General features: G+C 46.3%; 1 protein-coding gene across 1 annotated transcript in view; it reads left to right on the top strand.

Moving 5' to 3' along the window:
- Positions 1-2,631: 2,631 nt before the first annotated feature.
- Positions 2,632-26,772, top strand: part of gpsm1b (G protein signaling modulator 1b) — a 69,655-nt gene continuing 45,514 nt past the window's right edge. The window contains 4 exon segments of the mRNA XM_048258754.1: positions 2,632-2,848; positions 18,963-19,184; positions 21,471-21,606; positions 21,808-21,950. Of these exon segments, the coding sequence (XP_048114711.1) occupies positions 2,787-2,848; positions 18,963-19,184; positions 21,471-21,606; positions 21,808-21,950 (563 nt within the window). The 5' untranslated portion in view covers positions 2,632-2,786.

Raw genomic sequence — 26,772 nt, 5'->3', positions numbered from 1 at the left:
CAGTTTTTCTGTCACTCATTCCTTTTCTCTTTCTCTAATCTCTTTCTGCACAAAGTGGAAAAAAAAGAAAAAGGATAAACTTGCCAGTGTCGGGTGTCTCTCACTGTAAACACTGCGTGGAGACTCACACAGGCCGAGTGAAATAACAGTGTCTCCATTTCCAAGCAGTCTGGAGATATCTGAGCCTTCAGAGTCACTGCGGCTCTTCAGTTCAAATGGATCCTCAGACCCACACACACACACACATCAGACCCACACACACACACATATCAGACCCACACACACACACACACACACACATCAGACCCCCCCCCACACACACATCAGTGTTGTAAAGGGCATTGCCATAAAGGCCCAGTCTGTATTTTTAAACCAAAACTGTTGCACATTTACAAATAAATACAACCCGACCTCATGGTCTGTTTTGCACACCAACTAGGAAGCTCCCATCTATCTGTTCAATTCTCTATGTGTTTTACACGTGTGTAGTGTCAGTGAATAAGGTTTCCTACTACAGAGTCCTTCATTTGATGGATTAACAAGCACATATAAAAAACACAAACTTGGTGTGGTCTGTAAAAGTCTTTTGTCATAACTACATGCTTCTAACTACAAGCCTCATCTTCTCGAGAATGTAGTGTTTTTAAAGCTTCTTAAACAGACAGATTCATGTCCCTGTAACGTTTTGACAGCTCATGTGTGGCCTGGTCACGTGGACATGATCATTTAAAACATCTTCTCCATTTTCTTTGTGTTCATTTTCAATGTATTGCTGTCCATGGGGTCTCAGGTCCATCTCTTGCCTTGCAGAGTTCTCTTTGAAGCCTTTTAAGAGATAAGATATTCACTGGTTCCATGGCACACTGCTCTTTGAGGCCTTTTAAGAGATAAGATATTCACTGGTTCCATGGCACACTGCTCTTTTACTTTAGTAGATCTCTGTGTGGCCTGGAGTTTTCACTGCCTGACAGATAGTAGAAAATACTTCTGAAGTCACCCCTGGCAGCACAGTCATGACATAATGCAAGCACATGACACATACCACGCATGCACATACACATACCACACACACACACACACACACACACAGACACACACACACACACACACACACACACACACACACACATACCACACACAGACACACACACAAGCACATACACGTACCACACACAGACCAATCCTAAGAGTTCTTCAATGAAGAAAAACAGCACTAGATGACAGTGCAGTCGTCGGACACCCTTGACGTTTGCTCAGTCCTCTCGGCCTTTCAGTGCCGCCCCAGGGTGTGTGTGTGTTTGTGTGTGTGTGTGTGTGTGTGTGTGTGTTTGTGTATCAGAGTGTGTGCTCAGTCCTCTCGGCCTTTCAGTGCAGCCCCAGGGTGTGTGTGTGTGTGTGTTTGTTTGTGTGGGTGTTTGTGTATCAGAGTGTGTGCTAAGTCCTCTCGGCCTTTCAGTGCAGCCCGAGGCCTGCTAATCTGTTGACAGAAAACACTTACGGCCACTCACACACACAAACACACACACTCACAGACACACACACACACACACACACACACTCACAGACACACACACACAGACACACACACACACACACACACGGCCACTCACAGACACACACACACACACACACACACACACACACACACGGCCACCACAGACAACGCAGGCAACACTGACAACACTGTGGGGATGAGGGAGAACGAGAGAATACACAGAGAAAAGGTGGAAAGACAGAAAATCAGGAGAAGAAGCAGAGGGATAGAGACAAAAGACAGAGAAAGAGAGGGAGGAGAGAGAGAGAGAGAGAGGGGGAGAAGGAGAGAGAGAATACAGTGGATATGATGAATACAGTTAACCCCCATCTCAAATACTTGGCTTACTAAATATGGTCATGGCAATAAAACTTCTGTTAGGTTAGAATAGAGAGAAAGAGAGAGAGGGAGAAATAAAAAGAGAGGGAGAAATAAAAAGAGAGGGGGAAAAGTGAGAGAAAAGAAGGGAGTGAGAGAAAAGAAGGGAGAGGGGAGTGGAAGACAGAGGGAGGAAACAAACAAAAGAGAAAATAAAAGACTGAAAGAAAGATGGGGGGAGGGGGAACAAAAATGCAGAAAAGGAAGAGAGGAGAGAGAGAGAGAGAGGAGGGAGGGAGGGGAGAGGGAGAGGGAGAGGGGAGAGAGAGGAGGGAGGAGAGAGAGAGGAGAGGAGAGAGGGAGAGAGAGGGAGAGGGAGAGGGAGAGGGAGCATCTTGGGCATGCTCCAGGGAGAGAGAGAGAGAATCTTACAGCCTCTAAATATTCATGTGGAGAAATCCGAGTGGAAATCTGTGGGAATGTTCTCAGCATCTGCTAAAAATGTGTGCTTGCGGGTGTGTGTGTGTGGGTGTGAGGGTTTGCATCGTATGATAGGAAAAGACACTGTCTGACATAAACACACACACATACACACACACACACACACACACACACACACACACACACACACAGTGGCGACTCCGCTCCAGTTCAGCCAGTAGCTGTTTTCTTTCACTCGTGCATGGCTGTGTGGCCTGTGATGTCACGGCTGGGGGAGGGGCTTTCTTTTTATGGCTTATTTGCTCAATACCTCACTTCCTCAGCAGCTGCCATTGCCATCGTGTAGAGAAGACAGCGAGAGAGAGAGAGAGAGAGAGGAGTGAAAGAGAGGAAGAGAGAGGAGAGATATATTCCTCACGGTAGGACGGAGAAGATTTGAGCAGCTGGGCTGTACTGACTGGACTGTGGAAGGCGGCTGAGTGGACGTAGCCCCATGGCTCAGTCGGCGGCTAACAGCGTGGAGCAGGACCTGGCCAGCAAGAGGCTGCACTCGAGGTAGGAAGTGCCGAGACGGCCGTCGGGGGAAGGGGGAGAAAGGCACTAGAGGAGCCGCTCGATCTGGACGTGGGGTGATCCTGTTGTTTGTGGAGAAGAGAGGGGGGGAGGGAGAGAGAGAGGGAGGGAGAGAGAGAGGGAGGGAACGGCGGAGACAGAGGGGGACTGCCGGCTTTTCCGCAGGTCTTAGGAGGGGCTGTGGATGGAGCCGAGCGGGAGAGGGAGATCCAGAGGGAGTTGCTCCCAGCTGAGGAGCTTTGAGGGCTGGGGAAGAGTGACAGGAAAGCCAGCCTGTAGCTCCAGAGGCACAGCAGACACAGAGGGAGAGAGAGAGAACAGACTTGTGGGAGCATAACTTGTGCATATGGGTGGGAGACTGCGTGGCAGGTCTGAAGCACAGCTGGGAGTGTGTGCTGCGACTGCTAATACTCATCTGTTTCTCTCTCCCTCTCTCTCTCTCTTTTTTACCTTCTCCCTCTATCTGTCCTCTTGCCTTTGTTTTCTAAAATACACAAGCACCATGGTCTTCTGTCTTCTTAATGGCGCTTTTGATCTAGAGTTTGCATATATCCAGCAGTTCATGTAATATGCTGTTTCAGCGCTCTCTCTCTCTCTCTGCCCATCTCTCATTCTTTCACCCTGCTCTCTTTCTCTCTCTCTCTCTGCCCATCTCTCATTCTTTCACCCTGCTCTCTTTCTCTCTCTCTCTCTGCCCATCTCTCATTCTTTCACCCTGCTCTCTCTCTCTCTTTCTCTCTCTGTCCATTTCTCATTCACCGTGCTCTTTGGCCTTTAGGTCTGTGTAATGAATGACCAGCACTGTTTCTCTCCATGTCACCCAGAAAGTTACAGCTTTCGCTCTAGAGTGTTATACATTCACATACTAACAAGCACACACACACACACACACACACACACACACGAACGCACACAAGTTACAGCTTTCTCTCTAGAGTGTTATACATTCACATACTAACAAGCACACACACACACACACCACACATGAACACACACAAGTTACAGCTTTCGCTCTAGAGTGTTATACATTCACATACTAACAAGCACACACACATACACACACATGAACACACATGAACACACAAGTTACAGCTTTCGCTCTAGAGTGTTCACATACTAACAAGTGCACACACACACACATGAACACACACAACGTTGGCTTTGTGTGTTTGTTCGATAGTGAAACCAAACAAGGAAACCAGAAGACACCATGAAGCCTGTCTGCTGTGAACTGAGAGTGTGAGAGTGAGAGGGAGAGTGAGAGAGAGAGAGAGGGAGAGAGAGAGAGAGAGAGGGAGAGAGAGAGAGCAGTTATTCCTCTCTGAGTGAGTAAGAAATGGAGAGGAAGTCAGAATGTGCTGTTGATTCATGTGATGTGACATCTACGAACAGTGTGTGCTGTGCCTGCATGGTGCTTTTATGCTTTTAGTGAGGTGTGGTCAGTACACACACACACACACACTGCTTCTCATGCTCATACACACACACACACACACACACAAAACAGACACACAAACAGACACACACACACACAAAACAGACACACAAACAGACACACAAAAGCAAACGGCCACAGAGTTTGTTTGTGTTATTTGGACGCAGGCTGTCATGGCGACATCACAGACAGGGCATCAGTTAGCTTCTGATGGAACACCGGAGGGCATTGTGGCATCACTCTCTGTGTCCTACTGCCATCCGTGCCTGAGGGTGGTGTGTGTGTGTGTGTGTGTGTGTTTTTTTAGAGTGAGGGTGTGTGTGTGTGTTTTAGAGTGAGGGTGTGTTTGTGTGTGTAGTTTGCATTGCTTTTGACTGGGATGACTACAGTGTTTGTGTGTAACAGAGAAGATGTATGAGTGTTTGTGTGTGTGTGTGTGTGTGTTTATGGGTCTTTGAGGATGACAGGCCTTGAGTTGATATTAAAATGGTGTCCTCCTCGGTCAGGGTATCTCAGGGATAAAGGACAGCTAGTTTCTCTTCCCTGTCCTCCACCATTGGCTAGCTGAGCTATCCATACACTAGAGAACCAATCTACCTCTGCCATAACAAGGCAAACCGCAGTAAGAATGCATTTCAAATGAGCTTTGTGGCTGTTCTGTCTTGTGTTGAAGATCTTACCAGTAATCTACAACACATTCGGCCGATCACCATAAAAAACTTTAAAGGCATCATCTTCGCAGTTTCATTATTTGTGTAGTTACTGCATTTGCCTTTGTATTTGTCCTTGTGTTGCAGGAAGATCCCGGTAGAGTTGCTGCCCCAGCATACATAACCACTTCTCAGTACTAACACATTAAGCTATTGCTTTCATTGATAAAAATTTTAAATTATTCATCTCCCAGAGCAGTTTGCCCATTAACAGTGGTAGTGACAACCCATTTGCTTTTCTTGGATACTGCTGCTCCCCCCTGCTCCCCAGACACACTACACTACACATCTCCCTGCTCCTCAGACACTACACTACACTACACATCTCCCTGCTCCATCACTACACTACACCACATCTCCCCCCTTGGATCCATCCCACTCCATCACTACACTATACTACATCTCCCACTCCCACACTATACTACACTACACTACACATCTCCCTGATCCATCACTACACTACACATATCCCTGATCCATCACTATACTACACTACACTACACATCTCCCTGCTCCATCACTACACTACACTACACTACACATCTCCCTGCTCCATCACTACACTACACTACACATCTCCCTGCTCCATCACTACACTACACTACACTCACATCTCCCTGCTCCATCACTACACTACACTACACTACACTACACATCTCCCTGCTCCATCACTACACTACACTACACATCTCCCTGCTCCATCACTATACTACACTACACTACACATCTCCCTGATCCATCACTACACTACACTACACATCTCCCTGATCCATCACTACACTACACATATCCCTGATCCATCACTACACTACATCTCCCCTGTTTCATACACTACACTACCCATCCATCACTACTCCATCACATCACACTACACTACACTACACTACACTACACATCTCCCTGCTCCATCACCACACTACACTACACATCTCCCTGCTCCATCACTACACTACACTACACATCTCCCTGCTCCATCACTATACTACACTACACTACACTACACTATACATCTCCCTGCTCCCCACACTACACTACACATCTCCCTGCTCCATCACTCACCACACATCACACATCTCCCACTACCACTACCATCCCACTCCATCACTACACTACACTACACATCTCCCTGCTCCATCACTACACTTACACTACACCTCTCCCCTGCTCCATCACTACACTACACTACACATCTCCCTACACTACACATCTCCCTGCTCCATCACTATACTACACTACATCTCCCTGCTCCATCACTACACTACACTACACTACACATCTCCCTGCTCCATCACTACACTACACATCTCCCTGCTCCATCACTACACTACACATCTCCCTGCTCCATCACTACACTACACATCTCCCTGCTCCATCACTACACTACACTACACATCTCCCTGCTCCATCACTACACTACACTACACTACACATCTCCCTGCTCCATCACTACACTACACATCTCCCTGCTCCATCACTACACTACACTACACTACACATCTCCCTGCTCCATCACTATACTACACTACACATCTCCCTGTTCCATCACTACACTACACATCTCCCTGCTCCATCACCACACTACACTACACTACACATCTCCCTGCTCCATCACTATACTACACTACACTACACATCTCCCTGCTCCATCACTACACTACACATCTCCCTGCTCCATCACTACACTACACTACACACATCTCCCTGCTCCATCACTACACTACACAACATCTCCCCTGCTCCATACACTACACTACCCTGCTCCTACTACACTACACTCCATCCACTACACTATCTCTCCCTGCATCCCATCACTACACTACACATCTCCCTCCATCATCCACTACACTACACATCTCCCTGCTCCATCACTACACTACACTACACATCTCCCTGCTCCATCACTATACTACACTACACTACACATCTCCCTGCTCCATCCCACTATACTACACTACACTACACATCTCCCTGCTCCATCACTACACTACACTACACTACACATCTCCCTGCTCCATCACTACACTACACATCTCCCCTGCTCCCATCACTACACTACACCATCTCCCTGCTCCATCACTACACTACACTACACACATCTCCCTGCTCCATCACTACACTACACTACACATCTCCCTGCTCCATCACTACACTACACATCTCCCTGCTCCATCACTACACTACACTACACTACACATCTCCCTGATCCATCACCTTAAGCTCTGACCCTGATAGATCCCGGGGGCCCTGCTAGGCTGGAGGGATCTTGAGGGAAACAGGCCGGTATTGACCTTTTACACACAGACATGGGTCACAGAGGTGTAGAGGTGTAGTGCTCAGGTGTGTCTGCGCAATAAATGTAGTTTGGAGCCCGAGCAGGGATACTAAACAGAACATTGTCTAAATCAACCCAGAACATCACCTAAATCAACCAAGAGCAGAGATACTAAATTAGAACATTGTCCAAATCCACCCAAAATATTACCCAAATCAACCCGGAATTGGCCATATTGTTTCAGTGGCCTCATGTTTCACTGTGTGTGTACACTGTCCGTTGTTCTTTATGCCCCCTCTGTGCCTGTCTGTGAAAGTGGTTGAACCCCACTGTTTTGATCACTGTTCTACACAACTACCCCCAATACCCTCCCCAAATTGCCCTCCCCACCATTTACTCTGTCAAATCCTACTCTGTTAGTACTCTGAATAACGGCCTATTATGTTTAGGGGTATTTTGGCCACACTTTGACCAAAGACTCACTCTGCATATTTTTGCAGCCCCAGTGATAGTTGTTTGACAGCACCATGTTGTTGGGTGCAGAGTTGTTCAGACAGCACCATGTTGTTGGGTGCAGAGTTGTTCAGACAGCACCATGTTGTTGGGTGCAGAGTTGTTCATTACTAAGCTTGGTGCTGATCTTTTATTTGAAATTTGGAGTTGCACTCAGGCAGCTTAAATCTTTACAAACACTGCAGAAGAGAGAGAGAGAGAGAGAGAGAGAGTGAGAGAGAGAGAGAGAGAGAGAGCGAGAGCGCCGTGTCTTTTTGCATATGCTGTCCTCTCGCAAGCTCCACAATAGCAGGGGTGTGGATGCGACAGTGAGAGGTGCTTCAAACCCCCGCTGCACAAAAGAGAGCTTTTAATCAGGCGTCATCTCGCTGTGAGATCTGACGCACGCCACTCAGGGACCAGACAGCGCAGACGAGACGGGCAGCGCTGGCCAGATCATAGGGTCAGGCGGCATCGCTCAGTAGATCCTCTGAAAACAAAGCACAAAACCACCCAAAAAGGTCCGCTGTGGATGTTTACTGAATGTCTCACATGGATGTTGGACTAATTTACTGCCGTTCCCTTCCCCAGAGCTGGTCAGTGATGCCTGCATGATTACAGCAACAATACGTCACTTTTTGATGTTTTCTACAGTATACTGTAGGTGACCTCAAGGCACCCTACAGATTTGTTGTGATGGCACACAGTCATGTGAATGGGGAACAAAGCTGTCTGTTTTTCCAACTAGCTGCTCAGGCTATTCTCTAGACACAGTGTGTATGATCAAGGCACACAAAACTGAAAATCTCAAAACAACTCTCACAGCATACTGACACAATCAAATGAATCACCGTTGGCAACTAGAGAGTGGCAGGGCAGGCCAACTGCTGCAGTTCAGGTAAGTTCATCAGCCACAACTAGTCAGCTAGTCAGTGTGTGTGTGTGTGTGTGTGATCAAGTTTATCAGCCACAACTAGTCAGCTAGTCAGTGTGTGTGTGTGTGTGTGTGTGCGTGTGTGTGTGTGTGCGTGCGTGATCAAGTTCATCAGCCACAACTAGTCAGCTAGTCAGTGTGTGTGTGTGTGTGTGTGTGCGTGTGTGTATGTGTGTGCGTGCGTGATCAAGTTCATCAGCCACAACTAGTCAGCTCTCTGGCTGCCTCTTTGAGGATCTCTTAGGATACCTGAAACCTGCCATTGCTTCAGGGCCATCACACCAAAGCCTGTTAAGGAAATCACAGAACTCATTTGTAGATCTCATGACCAGAGTGTAAGCATGCCTCTGACCACCATACTAGAATACTCACAGCAGTAATGCAGGCTTTACTGATGTAACCTGATTACACTGATCCAAGTTAGAGAGGTGGATACGGAAGCAAAGAGGAACATGTGTGTGTGTGTGTGCATGTGTGTGTGTGTGTGTGTCTAAGTGAGAGAGCGAGAAGAGACAGAGAAGAATTTCTTTGGATTCTGTTTCCGTGGCAACCGATCATTACTCACTCGATAAAGTGTGAATAAGCACCCAGAGCAGATTTCTTCTGTATCAGCCATCAACGCCACCGATCCGGCCCTAATCCGGCCCCAATCCGGCTCCAATCCGGACAATGACTCCACACTCAGAGGCTGTTCAAATGATCTGTTTTACGACACTCTCACAGCACAACACACAGCACACAATATTTGAAAGCAGCTTCAGACTGCAACATTACAACAGCATCAGACAGCACTTTTCAGAAACACCAGATTTAGGGTTAGTTAGCAAGTCAGAGCAAAAGCATTTGAGGTTTTAGAATGTAACTGAGACGAAAGATTGAAAGGGTTCCCCGTTAGTTTGCAAGTTAGAGCAGAAGCATATAAGGTTTTAGAATGTAACTGAAACGAAAGATTGAAAGGGTTCCCCGTTAGTTTTGAAAGGGTTTAGAACGTAACCGAAGATTAGTTTGTTAGTTTCAAGAGCAGAAGCATATAAGGTTTTAGAATGTAACTGAGACGAAAGATTGAAAGGGTTCCCCGTTCACCTCCGAGCTGCTGGACAGGTCAGCAGTGGGTGTGCAGGCATGCTGTGTTGTCACTCAGGTGTCGGCACTCAGGAAGCACATCCTTCTGTCCACAGCCCACTTCCCGTCCAACAGCGAGCAGAGGCCAGCCATCACTGGCTGCCATGGCAACGGTGCAAACCCACATGTGCCGTCTCACTGCGACCGCAGGCATGTAATTATGGAGTGCGGCTCCAAACGGGCCAATTACAGCTGGACTCAGGGACACAGCTCATGCCAGGGTCAGCCACAGGCATTCAGTCTCATCCAGCAGCCAGGGAGGGAGAGCAACTGAGGCCAAACACACATACACACACACCCACCCACTCACTCACACTCACACATACACACACACATACATACACACACACATACATACACACACTTTTTGACCTCACTCACACACACACACATACACACACCTCACTCACGACACACACACACACACACACACACACACACACACGCACGCACACACACACACACACACACTCACACACACACACTCACACACACACACTCATTCACACACACACACATACACACACACACACACACACACACACACACACACACACACACACTCTGTCATTCTCTACGTCATTCATCCTCTATGTCTCTATTCTTTCTCTTTTCTACCCCCCTGTCCCCTCCGACCATCTCTCCTGTCCAGCATGAGCACTTTTTCACTTTCCTCACCAGGTCTTTCTCTGTGAGAGTTTAACCCACTCGGGCCATTTTGAAATACTCTGTTGTCTTCCTCTGGAAAGACTACCTGGTCTAGCGTAGCTAAACGGACGGCATAGACAACCTGGTCTAGCGTAGCTAAACGGACGCCATAGACTAGCTGGTCTAGTGTAGATAAGCGGACGCCATAGACTACCTGGTCTAGCGTATAGCTAAACGGATGCCATGGACTGCCTGGTCTTGCGTAGCTAAACGGACGCCATAGACTAGCTGGTCTAGCATAGCTTAACGGACGCCATAGAATGCCTGGTCTTGCATAGCTAAACGGACGCCATAGACTAGCTGGTCTAGCGTAGCTAAAAGGATGCCATAGACTAGCTGGTCTTGCCCACTTCCAGTGAATTATGCTAACAGTGTCAGACTGGCGTATTGCATGCACAGAGAAGAGAAGTGTTGTGAATGCATCCTCTTATCTAACACTGGGGTACACAGCAAATTAGCTCATCTCACAAAAAGTTATCATGTTCCTTTAATGCAGATAGACATGATGCATAAGGGGTTGGAGATAGTTATTTAGACAGGTGTTAGCATGTTCCTTTAATGCAGATAGGAGATGGTCATTTAGACAGGTGTTAGCATGTTCCTTTACATGATGCATTGGGGTTGGAGATGGTCATTTAGACAGGTGTTAGCATGTTCCTTTACATGATGCATAGGGGTTGGAGATGATTATTTAGACAGGTGTTAGCATGTTCCTTTAATGCAGATAGGAGATGGTCATTTAGACAGGTGTTAGCATGTTCCTTTAATGCAGATAGGAGATGGTCATTTAGACAGGTGTTAGCATGTTCCTTTACATGATGCATTGGGGTTGAGATGGTCATTTAGACAGGTGTTAGCATGTTCCATGATGCATAGGGGTTGGAGATGATTATTTAGACAGGTGTTAGCATGAACCATAATGCAGATAGGAGATGGTCAAATTTAGACAGGTGTTAGCATGTTCCTTTAATGCAGATAGGAGATGGTCATTTAGACAGGTGTTAGCATGTTCCTTTACATGATGCATAGGGGTTGGAGATGGTCATTGGGCATCAGGCCAAAACACAACATGACATGACATGACAAAACACAACATCAACAACAGTTGAGGGCTGCAACTTTTAAAATGACAATATCCTGGCTGGACTACTGTTGTCAGTGATATAAGTATTTGAAATGAACATGATTTCTTAATGTCTAGTGACATATCAGGGCCATTTTATGATTAATTGAAATATTTTTCTTACATACGGTTCCTTTAATGCTGCTTTTTAACAATATTGGTTGTCTGGCATTTGAAAGATATTTATAGCCCTTCAGACGTGTGAAGAATAGATCCAATCTTCATTGGATTGTTTCATTTTGTCAGGGGATCTAATGTGCACAGTAAGCCAAATTCAAAATCTTCTAGTCAAAACAGCACATGGAAGCATTTTTCACAGCAAATGATACGTCCCCGTGGACTTTGTCGGTATGTGGACATCAGAGTTAAGCAAATATTATTTGTTGGTGTAGGTGCCATCTTTGGCCGGAGTAATCATGCAGGTGTAACAGGGTGATCCATAGGAAGGGTCAAAGGGCCAATCACAGTCTGACTACGCCACCCTGAGGCCTAATGCATCAGGGAATCTTTAAGAGATCGTACCTCTAAACTGAGACAGCTCTTTCAGGTTCGTAATTACACAGTGGAGACATGATTCCAGGAAAGCAAAGGATTTATTAATACACAAACGGTTGGGCAGTGGGGATCTGAGGGTGGCAACTATGGACGTCCACACAAATATTTTACATGCAAGCATAAAGAAAGGCTCACCTGTTACACAGCAAAGGCACACTGCAAAGTGATAAGCAATACACAAAACCACACCACACGTGTGCTTAGACTAGTCCCCCTCAGAGCCACCTCCCTACTAAATAAACATAAAAGTTACACAAACAGAAGGACAAGACAGGCAACACAAAAACTAAACATAAAATAACCAAAGCAAAACCAAGACAAGACAAGACAGCAGCACGACCCATGTTACCCCACCAGCATGACTGTGCTGCCTAAAAGAACAAAACACAGAAGATTAAACAATGAAACCACAATATACATGACAGAAAACCAGAAATGTACAGGGAGACCGCATACCTGACGATAGCACAGGCAGGGGCTACACCAGTGGCGTCTACATTGCTACTGGCTGCTGCCCCTCTTAAAGCAACACCAAAGAACTTTTCCTCTGTCAAACGCACTATTTGTTTATCCAGCACCGGCTTTGCAAATAACAATGTCCACAGACAAGGTAGAATATGTTGCATGATTTTATGAAAGTACGATGTATTGCTACTTCAGATGCAAGTCAAATTTGTAGTCTCTTATGTCTCATTCCATCGAACTACAGATCTGCTACCCGATCTGGCAAACTTACATAGTGCGGTTATAGCCGAAGAGGGCCATGGGTTTAATGCAGAAGTGCCGTTCACCCTGTTACGAGTTGATGAACCACTGAAACGATTTTGGAAACATTATTTTAAGGTGCAAAAAACTCTTTGGTGTTGCTTTAAGTAGCACTACACTGGTGCCAGATTGCTTAATTGTCTATGCCCCACCCCCCTCATTAGACAGACACAGGCTACACAGGCATTTAAACCTGCCTTTCACTGTCCTTTCCCCTTCTGTGCTTGTCTGCTATTTGCACAAGACTAAAAAGCAAGCCCTCCTTTGCTTGGGCTGCTTCAAGTCCTCGTGCAGCTCAGCAATGTTAATGCCGGCCAAACACTAGTCCCAGAAGCCCGGTGTATGGGCCACTGTGGTCTACCCATCACACTATTAGAAACACTTCGTACTGCACAAACAGGCCAGGGAAACTCTACCCATCACACTATTAGAAACACTTCATACTACACAAACAGGCCAGGGAAACTCTACCCAGTGCAGTTCTGCAGTAATGAGACAGAGCTAGACATCCATTCCCAGCACAGATGTGGAACTTTTTTTAAATTATATTTCTAATTACTGTATCTTGGATTTCATTTGTGCTAAGATTGCAGTAAGTGAAGCAATTCAGTCGAGATGATGGTACAATTGCTTAACTTAGTGATGATTAATGATGCTTGACAATGCTTAATGATGCTAATTAATAATTGATTCATAATTAATAATTTCCCTTACTTTGACATTTTATTATTTATAATGTATTCATGTAAGGAAGGCAAGGAACGTTTTTATACTTCTCAACCATCGAGTTCAACCAGAGAGGGTTAGAGCAGTGCTAGTAATCAAGGATCTTTGGTTCAACCAATCAGTTGCTAATCACTATGACTCATTTATCTCCATATCCTAATCAATTAAAAAGTCGTGCTGCATTGCTCTAAATGAGAGATTAATAAGTTAAAATGTTGTGCTGCATTGCTCTTAATGAGAGAAGTTAAAATGTTGTGCTGCATTGCTCTTAATGAGAGAAGTTAAAATGTTGTGCTGCATTGCTCTTAATGAGAGAAGTTAAAATGTTGTGCTGCATTGCTCTTAATGAGAGAAGTTAAAATGTCGTGCTGCATTGTTCGGAACTGGAGATTATGCAGCACTGCCCCCATAGTGTCAGCTGGTGTGTTGTGGTCATGTGCTGGGAGACGTTGTTTTGACATGCGGGTGCAGAGTCCTCTCTAGAGGAGCTAATCTAGATTTAACACAAAGAGTCTTAAAGGGGTGTAACACTGTGCAAAGGCCCAGATAAGACCAGGCACCCCCCCAGATACACACACATACACACACATGCACACACACACACGCACACATACACACACACACACACACACACACACACACACACACACACACACACACACACACACACACACAGGAACTCATTGACCTTTCTTTGTAGATCCTTTCTAATGTCAGAACATGTATGAGCAATAAGTCAGTTCTGTGCTGTGTGTCACCTGACACCGACTGAGTTCTTTTAGGTTCAAATACACTGTTTATGGAAATGGTTCTACTACCTGTGTTTATGGAATGTTCTTTTGTGTGTAAAGCTCTCATGCTGAAGCCAATGAAAACACAGAGTGTATGGAAAGAGAATAAATCATACAGCATGTTTGTCCTTTGGTCAGAAAATAAAAACCTAGATGTATATCAACTTCAAATGTTCCATGGCACTTGAGAGAAAGATCATTCCATGGCATCATTGTTCTGTCCAGTCCTGCAGTCTTTACACACTCCCATAGACAGTACAACATGCGTAACGTAAACAGGAAGTATACGGGTGCTGCATCTGGTCACCAGTCACAGAGGGACGCGTACAACATGCGTAACATAAACAGGAAGTATATGGGGTCTCTGATGACGTGCTGCATTTAAACAGGAAGTATATGGGGTCTCTGATGACGTGCTGCATTTAAACAGGAAGTATATGGGGTCTCTGATGACGTGCTGCACCCGGTCACCAGTCACAGAGAGAAGCGTCCCCAAAGAATGACCTGGTCTCCCAGCTGACTCACGCGTACCTTTCAGCACACCTGTTCCCCCGCCACACCTGTGGTGTCTGCAATCAGGACTCATTATGCATTATGAAGAGAATGTAGCTATTCCTGGGGAGGTCGATTTGCCCCCTCCCCGAGACAGCCGTGGGGCTGCAGAGACACCTGGGGTTCCAGGTAAACTGCCGGCCGGCTACTGGGGCTGGGGATCAGCATGGGGCAGGATTAGGTGGAGCTGTCCAGCCTGCAGGGCGTCCTTGACAGGGATTTAGACAGACTCTCGCTGCGTGTCTCCGCACATCTCCGTGGCGTCGCCATGGCGTCACGCACAGCTGCCGCCTGCTGTCGCTCAGGATGAAGGCTTAGCGACCCGCAGAGAGACCCACAGAGATCTATGGGAGGCTGGGCTACTGCACCTGGGACTGTGAGGCGCTGCGCTGGGCGGCTCTCAGAGACCAGAACACTTTGGAGCAGAGAGAGAGAGGGAGAGAAAAGATGGATGACTGTCTCTTCACTGTGCTGGCTAATCTAAGTTTGAATTAACTTGGATTCATTATCACGGCTACTGTTCTGGACACGTCCTGAGAGAGGGTCCAGCCGATTCCCTGGACGGCGGTGGAACTTTGGAGCAGTGGCTTTGTGTGTGACAGGAACACAGTGCACAGGGAGGCTGCGAAGCGGTCACTCAGCTTGGACTCGGGCCAAGACTGCAGCGAATCACACCGAGTCTGCTGAGTCGCCAATCACGCTTACTCATCAATCTCACCTGACCCAGGAACAGCCCGGCAGTGGCGTTCTAGAACTCCAGCAGCTGTATTCTAGACTTTGGGCTTGTATGTTCTAGAACAGCTGTTTGTGTGCTTGTGTTTTGTATAGGGGGAGGTTAAAGCTCTCTCCTCCCTCATTGCCAGCCTCTGTGTGGTGTGTGAGTGTGTTTTGTAAGTGGGGGGGGGGACTGGCGGCAGCGGCCAGCATGTCTGTGGAGGCCTGTCCTTTGAGCGAGTCCGAGAGGGCGATGTGTCGGCTGGTCCACTGTGGGCCTCGGCCGCGGGTCACTCTGAAACCACTTAGGCGAGAGCTGGAACTGTACGTGGAGAAGAGCAGAGCCAAACTCAAGCGCAGGTACACAGGGGGGGAGGAGGTGTGCGTGTGTGTGTGTGCATATGTGTGTGTGTGTGTGTGTATGTGCAAATGTGTGTGTGTGTGCATATGTGTGTGTGTGTGCATATGTGTGTGTGTGTGTGTGTGTGTGTGTGTGTGTGTGTGTGTGTGTGTGTATGTACAGAGATCTTCAGCAAATGCAGGGGCATGTTAGTTTTTGTTAGAAACCTTTAGCGATGCATTTTATAGATGCTGCAAGCTAGTACTGTGTGTTTATGTGGTCTCTCTCACACCCCCTCTCTCCCCCCTCTCTCTTTCTTTCTCTCTCTCACACTCCCCCCCCTCAACACAACCCACTAGCCTGTCACGGTCCAGCACAGCCCACCAGCTTGGGGGCAGTCGTGGCCTACTGGTTAGCACTTCGGACTTGTATCCGGAGGATTGCCGGTTCGAACCCCGACTAGTAGACATGGCCGAACTGCCCTTGAGCAAGGCACCTAACCCCTCACTGCTCCCTGAGCGCCGCAGTTGTTGCAGGCAGCTCACTGCGCCGGGATTAGTGTGTGCTTCACCTCACTGTGTGCTCACTGTGTGCTGAGTGTGTTTCACTAATTCACAGATTGGGATAAATGCAGAGACAAATTTCCCTCACGGGATCAAAAGAGTATATATACTTATACTTCTCTCTCTCGTTCTCTATCCCTCTCTCTTTCTTTTTTTCTCTCTCTCTCACCCCCCCTCCCTCTCTCTTTCTCTCTTTCTTTCTCTCTCTCTCTCTCTCCCTCACTGTTTCTCTGTATGTGTGTGTATGGTGGTCTAGCTTGTGTGCACTGTGTGTTTCTTCATCACCATACAGCCCCATTCATGTCCACTTCCTGTGTGTGTGTGGCTAGCACACGTACATCACGCTGTGATGACATCTCCTGTGTGTGTGTGTGGTACCGTGTGTAGGCTAGGCTAATCCTCTCAGGCTGCTCAAGGCTAATCCACACTCAAATCTACACTGATTGGGCTGCTGTGACACTGGAGCGCACTCCGTTAGCTGTGAGGTGCTTACCTATGATATGTTGACCAAGCGTGAGTGACACACTGTACAGATGCTGGGGGTAAATAGGAGCTTTTTCACTCCCCGAGTGTGTGTGTGTGTGTGTGTGTGTGTGTGTGTGTGTGTGTGCGGTCTGGAGGGCTGAGGCCTGTTTGTGGAGGGAAAGAACACACATACACACACACACTCACACTCTCTCTTTCTCTCACACACACATGCTCACACTCTCTCTCTCTCTCACACACACACACACACACACACACACACACACTCACACTCACACAGAGAGAGACAGTGGAGGCATGTTTCTGATTATAATAAAAATTTTAGACTGAACCATCAGAGCTCTGGTCTGCTGCCTGGTCTGGAATGCTCTTGGTTTGGGGCAGCTCTCGTGATCATTCAGAAGTCCTCTGTCTGAAGAATAAACTGAACTGTTTGTGTGTGTGTGTGTGTCTCTCTTTCTCTCTCTCTCTCTTTCTCTCTGTTTGTGCGTGTTTGTGCGTATGTTTGTGTGTGTGTCTCTCTCTCTCTGTTTGTGCGTATGTGTGTGTGTGTTTGTGTGTGTGTGTCTCTCTCTCTCTCACTCTCTCTCTGTTTGTGCGTATGTGTGTGTTTGTGTGTGTCTCTCTCTCGCTCTTTCTCTCTCTCTGAAGAGCGTGTTTGTGTGTATGTTTGTGTCATAGGGTCAAAGTTACCATGTGTTGCTAAAGTTAGAAACCAGAGGATCTGGTCTACGACTGTTACTGCTACTACGACTGTTCTCATTCTGAGAAAATGCATACATTTAAAAACGTTCCCACCAACTTCACCCTGCTTGTTTCTGTGGTTTTAGAGCGTCGGCTTTGTCAGCGTTTGTCTAAGAGCTGAAATGAACAGCTAATATTTCATGTGGAAAGAAGATCCCACCGAACCACTGAGCATTCACTCTCACTGAACTTTCCTCCAACTAACACAGTTTCTATGGAAACCAAGGCAAGAGCAGGCAAGCAGAGAGGGAGAGAGAGAGGGAGAGAGAGAGAGAGAGAGAGAGGGAGAGAGAGAGGGAGGGAGAGAGAGAGAGGGAGGGAGAGAGAGAGAATCTTCTGTTCTTTCCTTACAGAGAAAAAACAAGCATTCTGACCTGTTTCTACAGCAACCATACCCACAATGCACTTTTGTTCTGGCTCCTGGTGGTGGAGTGGTGTTGCGCTGATCAGAGCCCAATCAGATGACTTGAGTAAACACACACACACACACACACACACACCTGAGTGAAAAGCAGTAAAGGACACTGACTTCACTACTGTAGCCTGTGTTTATAGACTTCACTGCTGTAGCCTGTGTTTTCAGTCTTCATTACTGTAGCCTGTGTTTTCAGACTTCACTACTGTAGTCTGTGTTTTCAGACTTCACCGCTGTAGCCTGTCTGCGTGACAAGTTCAACCCTTTTAAACTTTTAAACAATCCCACTGCATAGTTCACCACAGCATGTGCAACTTTTCTTTAGAACCCGATCTGAATCTCTTAGGCCGTCACACATGTGGTTGATTAGGAGAGCAGTGAAATGGTTTTGCTCGCTGCATCATGCCGGCTTAAAATAAAGTCTGGTGTGCAAGGTCATATCCCTGCCGTTCGACCTTATTAGCATCTAACTTTCTGTTGGGCACTTTTCTCATGAGTTTGTCTATCCTAAGAGGGTAAGAGGGACTCTCGGGGGGTAAAGTGTCATAGCAGTGAGACTAACTGTCCTCCCCTCCTCCATCTCTGTCTCCCCCCCTCCTTCTCTCTCTTTCCCTCTCTATTCTCTCTCTCCGTTCTTCTCTCCACCCAGGATGGAAGCCTCGTGTCTGGAGTTGGCCCTGGAGGGCGAGCGGCTGTGTAAGGCGGGAGACTTCAAAGGGGGCACGGCATTCTTCGAGGCAGCAGTGCAGGTGGGCACGGAGGACCTGAAGACCTTGAGCGCCATCTACAGCCAGCTGGGCAATGCCTACTTCTACCTGAAGGAGTACGGCAAAGCGCTGGAGTACCACCGCCACGACCTCACCCTCGCCAGGTTAGTGCCCACGCCCTCACCCTCACCTCGCCAGGTTAGTGCCCTCACCCTCGCCAGGTTAGTGCCCACGCCCTCACCCTCGCCAGGTTAGTGCCACACCGCCACAACCTCACCCTTGCCAGGTTAGTTCCCACGACCTCACCCTCACCAGGTTAGTGCCCTCGCCCTCACCCTCGCCAGGTTAGTGCCCACGCCCTCACCCTCGCCAGGTTAGTGCCACACCGCCACAACCTCACCCTCACCCTCGTCCAGGTTAGTGCCCACGACCTCACCCTCGCCAGGTTAGTGCCCACGCCCTCACCCTTGCCAGGTTAGTGCCATACGGCCACGACCTCACCCTCGCCAGGTTAGTGCCACACCGCCACGCCCTCACCCGGTTAGTGCCATAGGCCACGACCTCACCCTCACCAGGTTAGTGCCCACGACCACACCCTCACCAGGTTAGTGCCATACGGCCACGACCTCACCCTCCCCTTGCCAGGTTAGTGCCCACGACCACACCCTCACCAGGTTAGTGCCATACGGCCACGACCTCACCCTCACCCTTGCCAGGTTAGTGCCCTCACCCTCGCCAGGTTAGTGCCCACAACCTCACCCTCGCCAGGTTAGTGCCATACGGTCTGAGGGCACAGGGCAAAGCCACAGCGCTGAAATCAGATGGGTAAAATATCAATCAACCAAGCAATCAAAACCAATCAACCAATTAACCAATATAATCTGTCAATCAGTTAATCAACCAAGCAATCAAAACCAATCAACCAATCAATCAATTAACCAATATGTGAATCTGTCAACCAATCAATCAAGCTTCATTTATTTAAATACTATCCTGTAGACTTGCATTGCAAGGGGTGGTATGCATATGAATGAAATGGCCAAGGTTCTAGTCTTGTTGAGGTGGTTTGGCATACGAGGGCGTAGAAGGTTCTAGTCTTGTTGTGGTGGTTTGGCATACGAGGGCATAGAAGGTTCTTGTTGTGGTGGTTTGGCATACAAGGGCATAGAAGGTTCTAGTCTTGTTGAGGTGGTTTGGCATATTACAAGGGCATAGAAGGTTCTAGTCTTGTTGAGGTGGTTTGGCATATGAGGGCATAGAAGGTTCTAGTCTTGTTGAGGTGGTTTGGCATATTACAAGGGCATAGAAGGTTCTAGTCTTGTTGAGGTGGTTTGGCATATTACGAGGGCGTAAAAGGTTCTAGTCTTGTTGTGGTGGTTTGGCATATGAGGGCATAGAAGGTTCTAGTCTTGTTGTGGTGGTTCGGCATACGAGGGCATAGAAGGTTCTAGTCTTGTTGTGGTGGTTCGACATACGAGGGCATAGAAGGTTCTAGTCTTGTTGTGGTGGTTTGGCATACTTCTGGACCTTTTAGTTTGTCACTCACGGGTATTACTAACCTCATACTTGACTGATTGGTGCACGGTAGATGTTGCATTAGCGCCACAAGCCACAAGAAGTGCTCAGCATCAGGATTAAGTTACTCATGTGTGCATGGAGATGTGATTACATGTGAGGAGCTTTGTGATTTAATGAAATCCATTGGTAATGAAATCCTTATGCTTAGGAAAATCCTTGAATCCTGAATTTGATTAGATGAAATATCGTGGCAGTTCTTACACCAAGCTTGCACAATTGCATTAAAGTAATATGCATGATTTATGCTGAGGAGATGGGCTTCTGTATTTTTTTTTGTGATCAACTATTTGTTGAGTTTCATTAGGGCGCAAGACGGTTACATGAAATGAGACATTTAATCATACACATGATCATGTAAAAAAGAGTGGAAACCAGACTATAAAAAATACAAAATGATAAAAAAAGATTTTTACAGAAAAAGAGAGAAAGGCTTTTGGTTTTGTGTTTACACAAGCTTTGCAGTGCTGTTGGTTAATTCAGATTTGAATAAACAAGACTGGAGGCCTTGATGCTGGTTTGGAAGTCAAATTGATTCAGTACGTTGCCCGCCCACCACAGCAGACATCCTGTCTGGCTTGTACGAGTGCCCTCAGGCATCACCTACTGGACTACACCACCGCTTGCTTGAATTTCATATTGTGTTGTGCTTGTTTTTTCCGATATCTTCACACCTTTGCTGTAGTTTCAGTTTCTGTACTGCACTACCTGCCAGTCATTATCGGACATTATCCTGACAGGGCAAACAGGACCCGGACACTTTGTGTTGTGGCTGCATTACCACCTAGAGCGTGGTAATGCAGCCACACAATGCCGTGTCGTCCATTATCCCTTACGTAAACCTCCTACTCTGACCCTCCTCTGACCCCCCTCAGGACGATAGGGGACCGGATCGGCGAGGGCAAAGCCAGCGGCAACCTGGGCAACACGCTGAAGGTACTGGGGAGGTTTGACGAGGCGGCGGTGTGCTGCCAGAGGCATCTGGACATCTCCCAAGAACAGGGCGACAAGGTGAGGCCACTGCACCCGCCACCCTTGCATCAGTTCACTGGTTTATACTGTCGTTTGTTTTGAACAGACAAGAAGATATAGAGGAACCTGAGAAGGCATATGCTTCTCTCTCTCTCTCTGTCTATCTATCTCTCTCTATCTATCTCTCACCCCTCTCTCTCTCATGCTTGCATGCTTGTGTGTGTGTGTGTGATGGCCCAGGTGGGGGAGGCGAGGGCGCTGTACAACATTGGGAACGTGTTCCATGCCAAGGGCAAGCAGCAACTGTGGGGATGCTCGCTGGACCCTGGGGACCTGCCCCCCGACGTCAGGGACACCCTACAACGCGCCACCGCATATTACGAGTGAGTAGCCACAACACACACACACACTACAACGCGCCTCCACATATTACGAGTGAGTAGCCACAAACACACACACCCTTCGACGTGCCACTGCATATTACGAGTGAGTAGCCACACCACCCTACAGCGCGCCACCGCATATTTCGAGTGAGTAGCCACACCACCCTTCACCACCCCATGCCCATCTCATCGTCTAGTGACCCCGACGTCAGGGACACCCTACAACGCGCCAACCGGATATTACGAGTGAGTAGCCACAACACCCTACAACGCGCCACCACGTTTTACTGTATGAGTGAGTAGCCCAAAACACCCTACAACGCGCCACCGGGTATTACGAGTGAGTAGCCCAAAACACCCTACAACGCCACCACGTATTACTGTAATGCGGTGAGTAGCCCAAAACCCCTACAACGTGCCACCGCTGCATACGAAAGTGAGTAGCCCAAAACACCCTACAACGCCATCACAGACATTGAAAGTGAGTAGCCCAAAACACCCTATGCCCATCTCATCGTCTAGTGACCCCGATGTCATCGGTGAGTAGCCACACACGTTCACCCCATGTTCATCATCCAGTGAGCATCCAGTCCTTCATCTATTTGCATGTATATTCATTTAGCAGACACGCTCATCCAAAGCCGCTCACAAAAATGACGAATAACATTCAAGCTACAATGCAGAGGACACATTAGACCTCATGCCAGCCTAAACAATCTACCGGTCTCTGTCATGATCTACTTATGATCTACTTGTCCCAGTCATGATCTACATGTCCTGGTCATGATCTACATGTCCCAGTCATGATCTGCGTGTCCTGGTCATGATCTACTTGTCCCAGTCACAAACCATTTGTCCCAGTCACAGTCTTTTACAAGTGAGTGGACAAAACATGATGCCCTCCTCATCTATCATACTGACATCGTCTATCATACTGCCTACTACAAATGGACAACACATGGAATCAAATACCCATCTCGTGAGCATCCAGTCAGTCATAATAGTCTAAAGTACCAACTTGTGTAACGCCCTGCTTATTATTGACCTACACCAAATACCCATCTAGTCCTGATCCCCAGTGATCCTAAATACCCATCTAGTCCTCTGCAGGGGACTTTGCAGGCATTATTGACCAAAGTGGAAGACAGTGACGTGCTAAACTAGTCTTAATGTGTGTGACATGCTTAACAACTAGTCTTAATGTGTGTGACGTGCTAAACAACTAGTCTTAATGTGTGTGACATGCTAAACTAGTCTTAATGTGTGACGTGCTAAACTAGTCTTAATGTGTGTGACGTGCTAAACTAGTCTTAATGTGTGTGACATTCTAAACATCTAATCTTAATGTGCGTGACGTGCTAAACTAGTCTTAATGTGCGTGACATGCTAAACTAGTCTTAATGTGTGACATGCTAAACTAGTCTTAATGTGTGTGACGTGCTGAACAACTAGTCGTAATGTGTGTGACATGCTAAACAACTAGTCTTAATGTGTGTGACATTCTAAACTAGTCTTAATGTGTGTGACGTGCTAAACAACTAGTCTTAATGTGTGTGACGTGCTAAACTATGTGTGTGACATGCTAAACAACTAGTCTTAATGTGTGTGACGTGCTAAACTAGTCTTAATGTGTGTGACATGCTAAACAACGAGTCTTAATGTGTGTGACATGCTAAACAACTAGTCTTAATGTGTGTGACGTGCTAAACTAGTCTTAATGTGTGTGACATGCTAAACAACGAGTCTTAATGTGTGTGACCTGCTAAACAACTAGTCTAAATGTGTGTGACGTGCTAAACTAGTCTTAATGTGTGTGACGTGCTAAACTAGTCTTAATGTGTGTGACATGCTAAACAACGAGTCTTAATGTGTGTGACATGCTAAACAACTAGTCTTAATGTGTGACGTGCTAAACTAGTCTTAATGTGTGTGATGTGCTAAACTAGTCTTAATGTGTGTGACATACTAAACAACTAGTCTTAATGTGTGTGACGTGCTAAACTAGTCTTAATGTGTGTGACATGCTAAAACTAGTCTTAATGTGTGTGACGTGCTAAACTAGTCTTAATGTGTGTGACATACTAAATTTCCCATTCATTTCTCCCATTGACGTTTTGGAAAAATCCGTATCTAAAGAGTTTTAGAGCATGTCTTAGGCTAATCAGCTACGGCGTAACTCATAAACATACAACATATCATTTCGAGTGAAAAAACGAAGAGAAAGTAAAAAAAAAGTCAAAGGTACAAGACTGTGTACATATTTTCATTTCCGAGCGAAGGAACTTTGTGTAACCGTGTATTTCTACACTCCTCTGTTCCTGAGAAATCCCAAGCTAAACAGTGGCTAGTTTTCATCAAAATCGCTGTTTTTTTTTCTAGAAATGGAGATATAACGTCTTTCATGAAATATGAAGTGTTGTCTGTAAACTTTCCGGGAAGTAATCAGCGAGACCTGGCGAGACTGCCACCTAGTGATGGATCCACGAAAATGGCCTGGTTTTGAGATGACGTGCATGCGTCACTGATTCGACCCAAAGCGGCAACCGAGTTATGATAAAATGTCCAGATTGTGTGTTTTCATGAGTTTTCGATCGTCATAGTTTCATAATCCCAAAATCAAAAAAGCAAAAACTTAATATTACGCGTTTTTGGCATTTTGGCACGGGGAGTTGGCACTCAATGAGTTTATAGCAGTTATTTCAGGATTAATCGTGTAAATAATAGTGTTTTGGTATTGAATGTTATATTTACCATCGTGTATTTTATATAAGGTGACCAGATTTCTGAGACAAAATCCGGGGACATTTTCAGTTGAGAAGCGTAAAACATGTAATGTTTTAATTTTTGTAAACTTAAAACGGGGACACTGTCCCAGGGGCGTCACTAGACCTGCACTAGTCCACAAGCCCCCCTAGGGGGGTTCGGCTCCCCCGTAAGAAAATTTGGTATATTTTAACGTTTAAATGCATCAATTTGGTGCACTTTTAAAAGAAATTCAGAGGTTAGACTTTATTATTCTTATCTATGGATGGAAATATTTGTGCTGTAGCCTAAACTTGCACTTCAGAATTTTAACCATGCACACACAGGTTGAATGTCTTTTTTTTTCAGGACAGTCTTTGCTATACCCATATCTGAGAATGTATGATGTGATATTTGTCTTATGTAGCCTAGCCTAATAGGACCTATGTGTTGTCAGTCTTATATCAAGAAAAAATAACTCACGTCTCATGATTTTTTTTTTCTTTATATTTTTGTGTTAATGTCACTAGGAAGCAAGCCAATAGAATTATAGGTTATCTTGCCTGGAATCTGGCAATATGAGAACCATGGTGGGATAGACCTACACTGGCTAAACAATTTACAAAATGTTTGTACTGACATAAGCAGTGTAACGATTTCACACATTTTGTTCAATCAAAAGGTTTATTAGCTGAGTATGAGAGCAAAGACACAGACTCAAAACACAATGCACACGGATCAGGTCAAGTAGCCTACACACACACACTACACATACAGGGGAGGACGCAGCCCCCCACACAAAAAGGATCACACACGAGGGAGAACTAAAAGGGAAACATGTTACAATAAAGACGCAAACATTACACTCATAACTAAGGAGAAATACAGACATAAACCCCAATTGTTCGCTCCCGCATCCCAGCATGCCCTGCGTGGGAGAACGCTATGCAATGTCTTGTGCGCCGACGTAACAATAGTTTACATGAGAATAGGTCTACATTATAATTTTGGCCCAAAGTTGGAGACCCTGTAGAAATTTTGGCCGGACTAAGGAACCGCTTGTGACTGATGCTTACCCTGTAAAGAAATAAGTTCATTGTTAATTTTTGAACCATTTTCACAAACTTGGACTAATGTCATTGGAAAGGATTCTGGCCGTTCACGTGATATCTGTGTATTATATGTATGCTATCTGTGTGCGGGTAGACTCCACAATGTTTCACCTGGACTTGATGCTAAAGTGATGAATTTAGTTTAATAAGTTCAGTGGTTTCATTTCAAAGATAATTACTCCACCATCGAAATAGCCTACCAGAAAACCATTTGGAGCTTGCTTTGACCAGCTGCTATGTCTTTGACTTGAGGCGTGAACTAACTGTCACGTTTGGTCAGTGTTTTCTTTCTTTCTTTCTTTTATTCCCATTTCGGTCTCTCAGTCACGTCCCCAGGAACCGGGGAGGTCTGGAAATCCGGGGACTGTCCCTAGGAAATCTGGTTAATTTTATATCGTGTGTGTGTGAAAGTGGTTAGCAGCTAACGTTAACGTTAGCAACATTGTGCAGTGCTTCGTATCTGACCGCCATCCTGATGCATGGACCGGTGCATGGTCTGCTCTTGGACCACCAGTTTATTAACTTGTTGTGAATTATTACACAAAATGTTCATTAAATGTACGAAGAAGTATTTCTAGGTTAATGATTGATGATATGACTCGTACAGTATGAAGGCTACAGTAGCCTAGCTAATGTTAAACTAACTTTGTAGGTCTTGTCCCTCATGCTGGCCCTTATAAAACCCACAAGCTGACCCTCGGACACACAACAGTCAATAATGTGACCCGATTTAAAGTTTTCACCCCTTTGGACACTCTTAATTTTGTCCTTGAAACAGTAAAATATTCACGGGCATGGACGGTTTGCTAACCATTTTACTGCAGTGTCTAGCCGGTGGTAGCATCCAGCTTGTGCTATCAGCTAGCTAGCTAGTTCAAAAGTGTAAGTACTTAATGAGGATTTACAGGGCTTTTTATGCCTCGACTAAGTTGATGTTTCCTATAAACAACAATTCATGTTCATAAAAA

Source organism: Alosa alosa, chromosome 12 (genome assembly GCF_017589495.1).
Source record: "Alosa alosa isolate M-15738 ecotype Scorff River chromosome 12, AALO_Geno_1.1, whole genome shotgun sequence".
Taxonomy (NCBI): domain Eukaryota; kingdom Metazoa; phylum Chordata; class Actinopteri; order Clupeiformes; family Clupeidae; genus Alosa; species Alosa alosa.
This window is presented reverse-complemented; position numbering and strand designations above follow the sequence as displayed.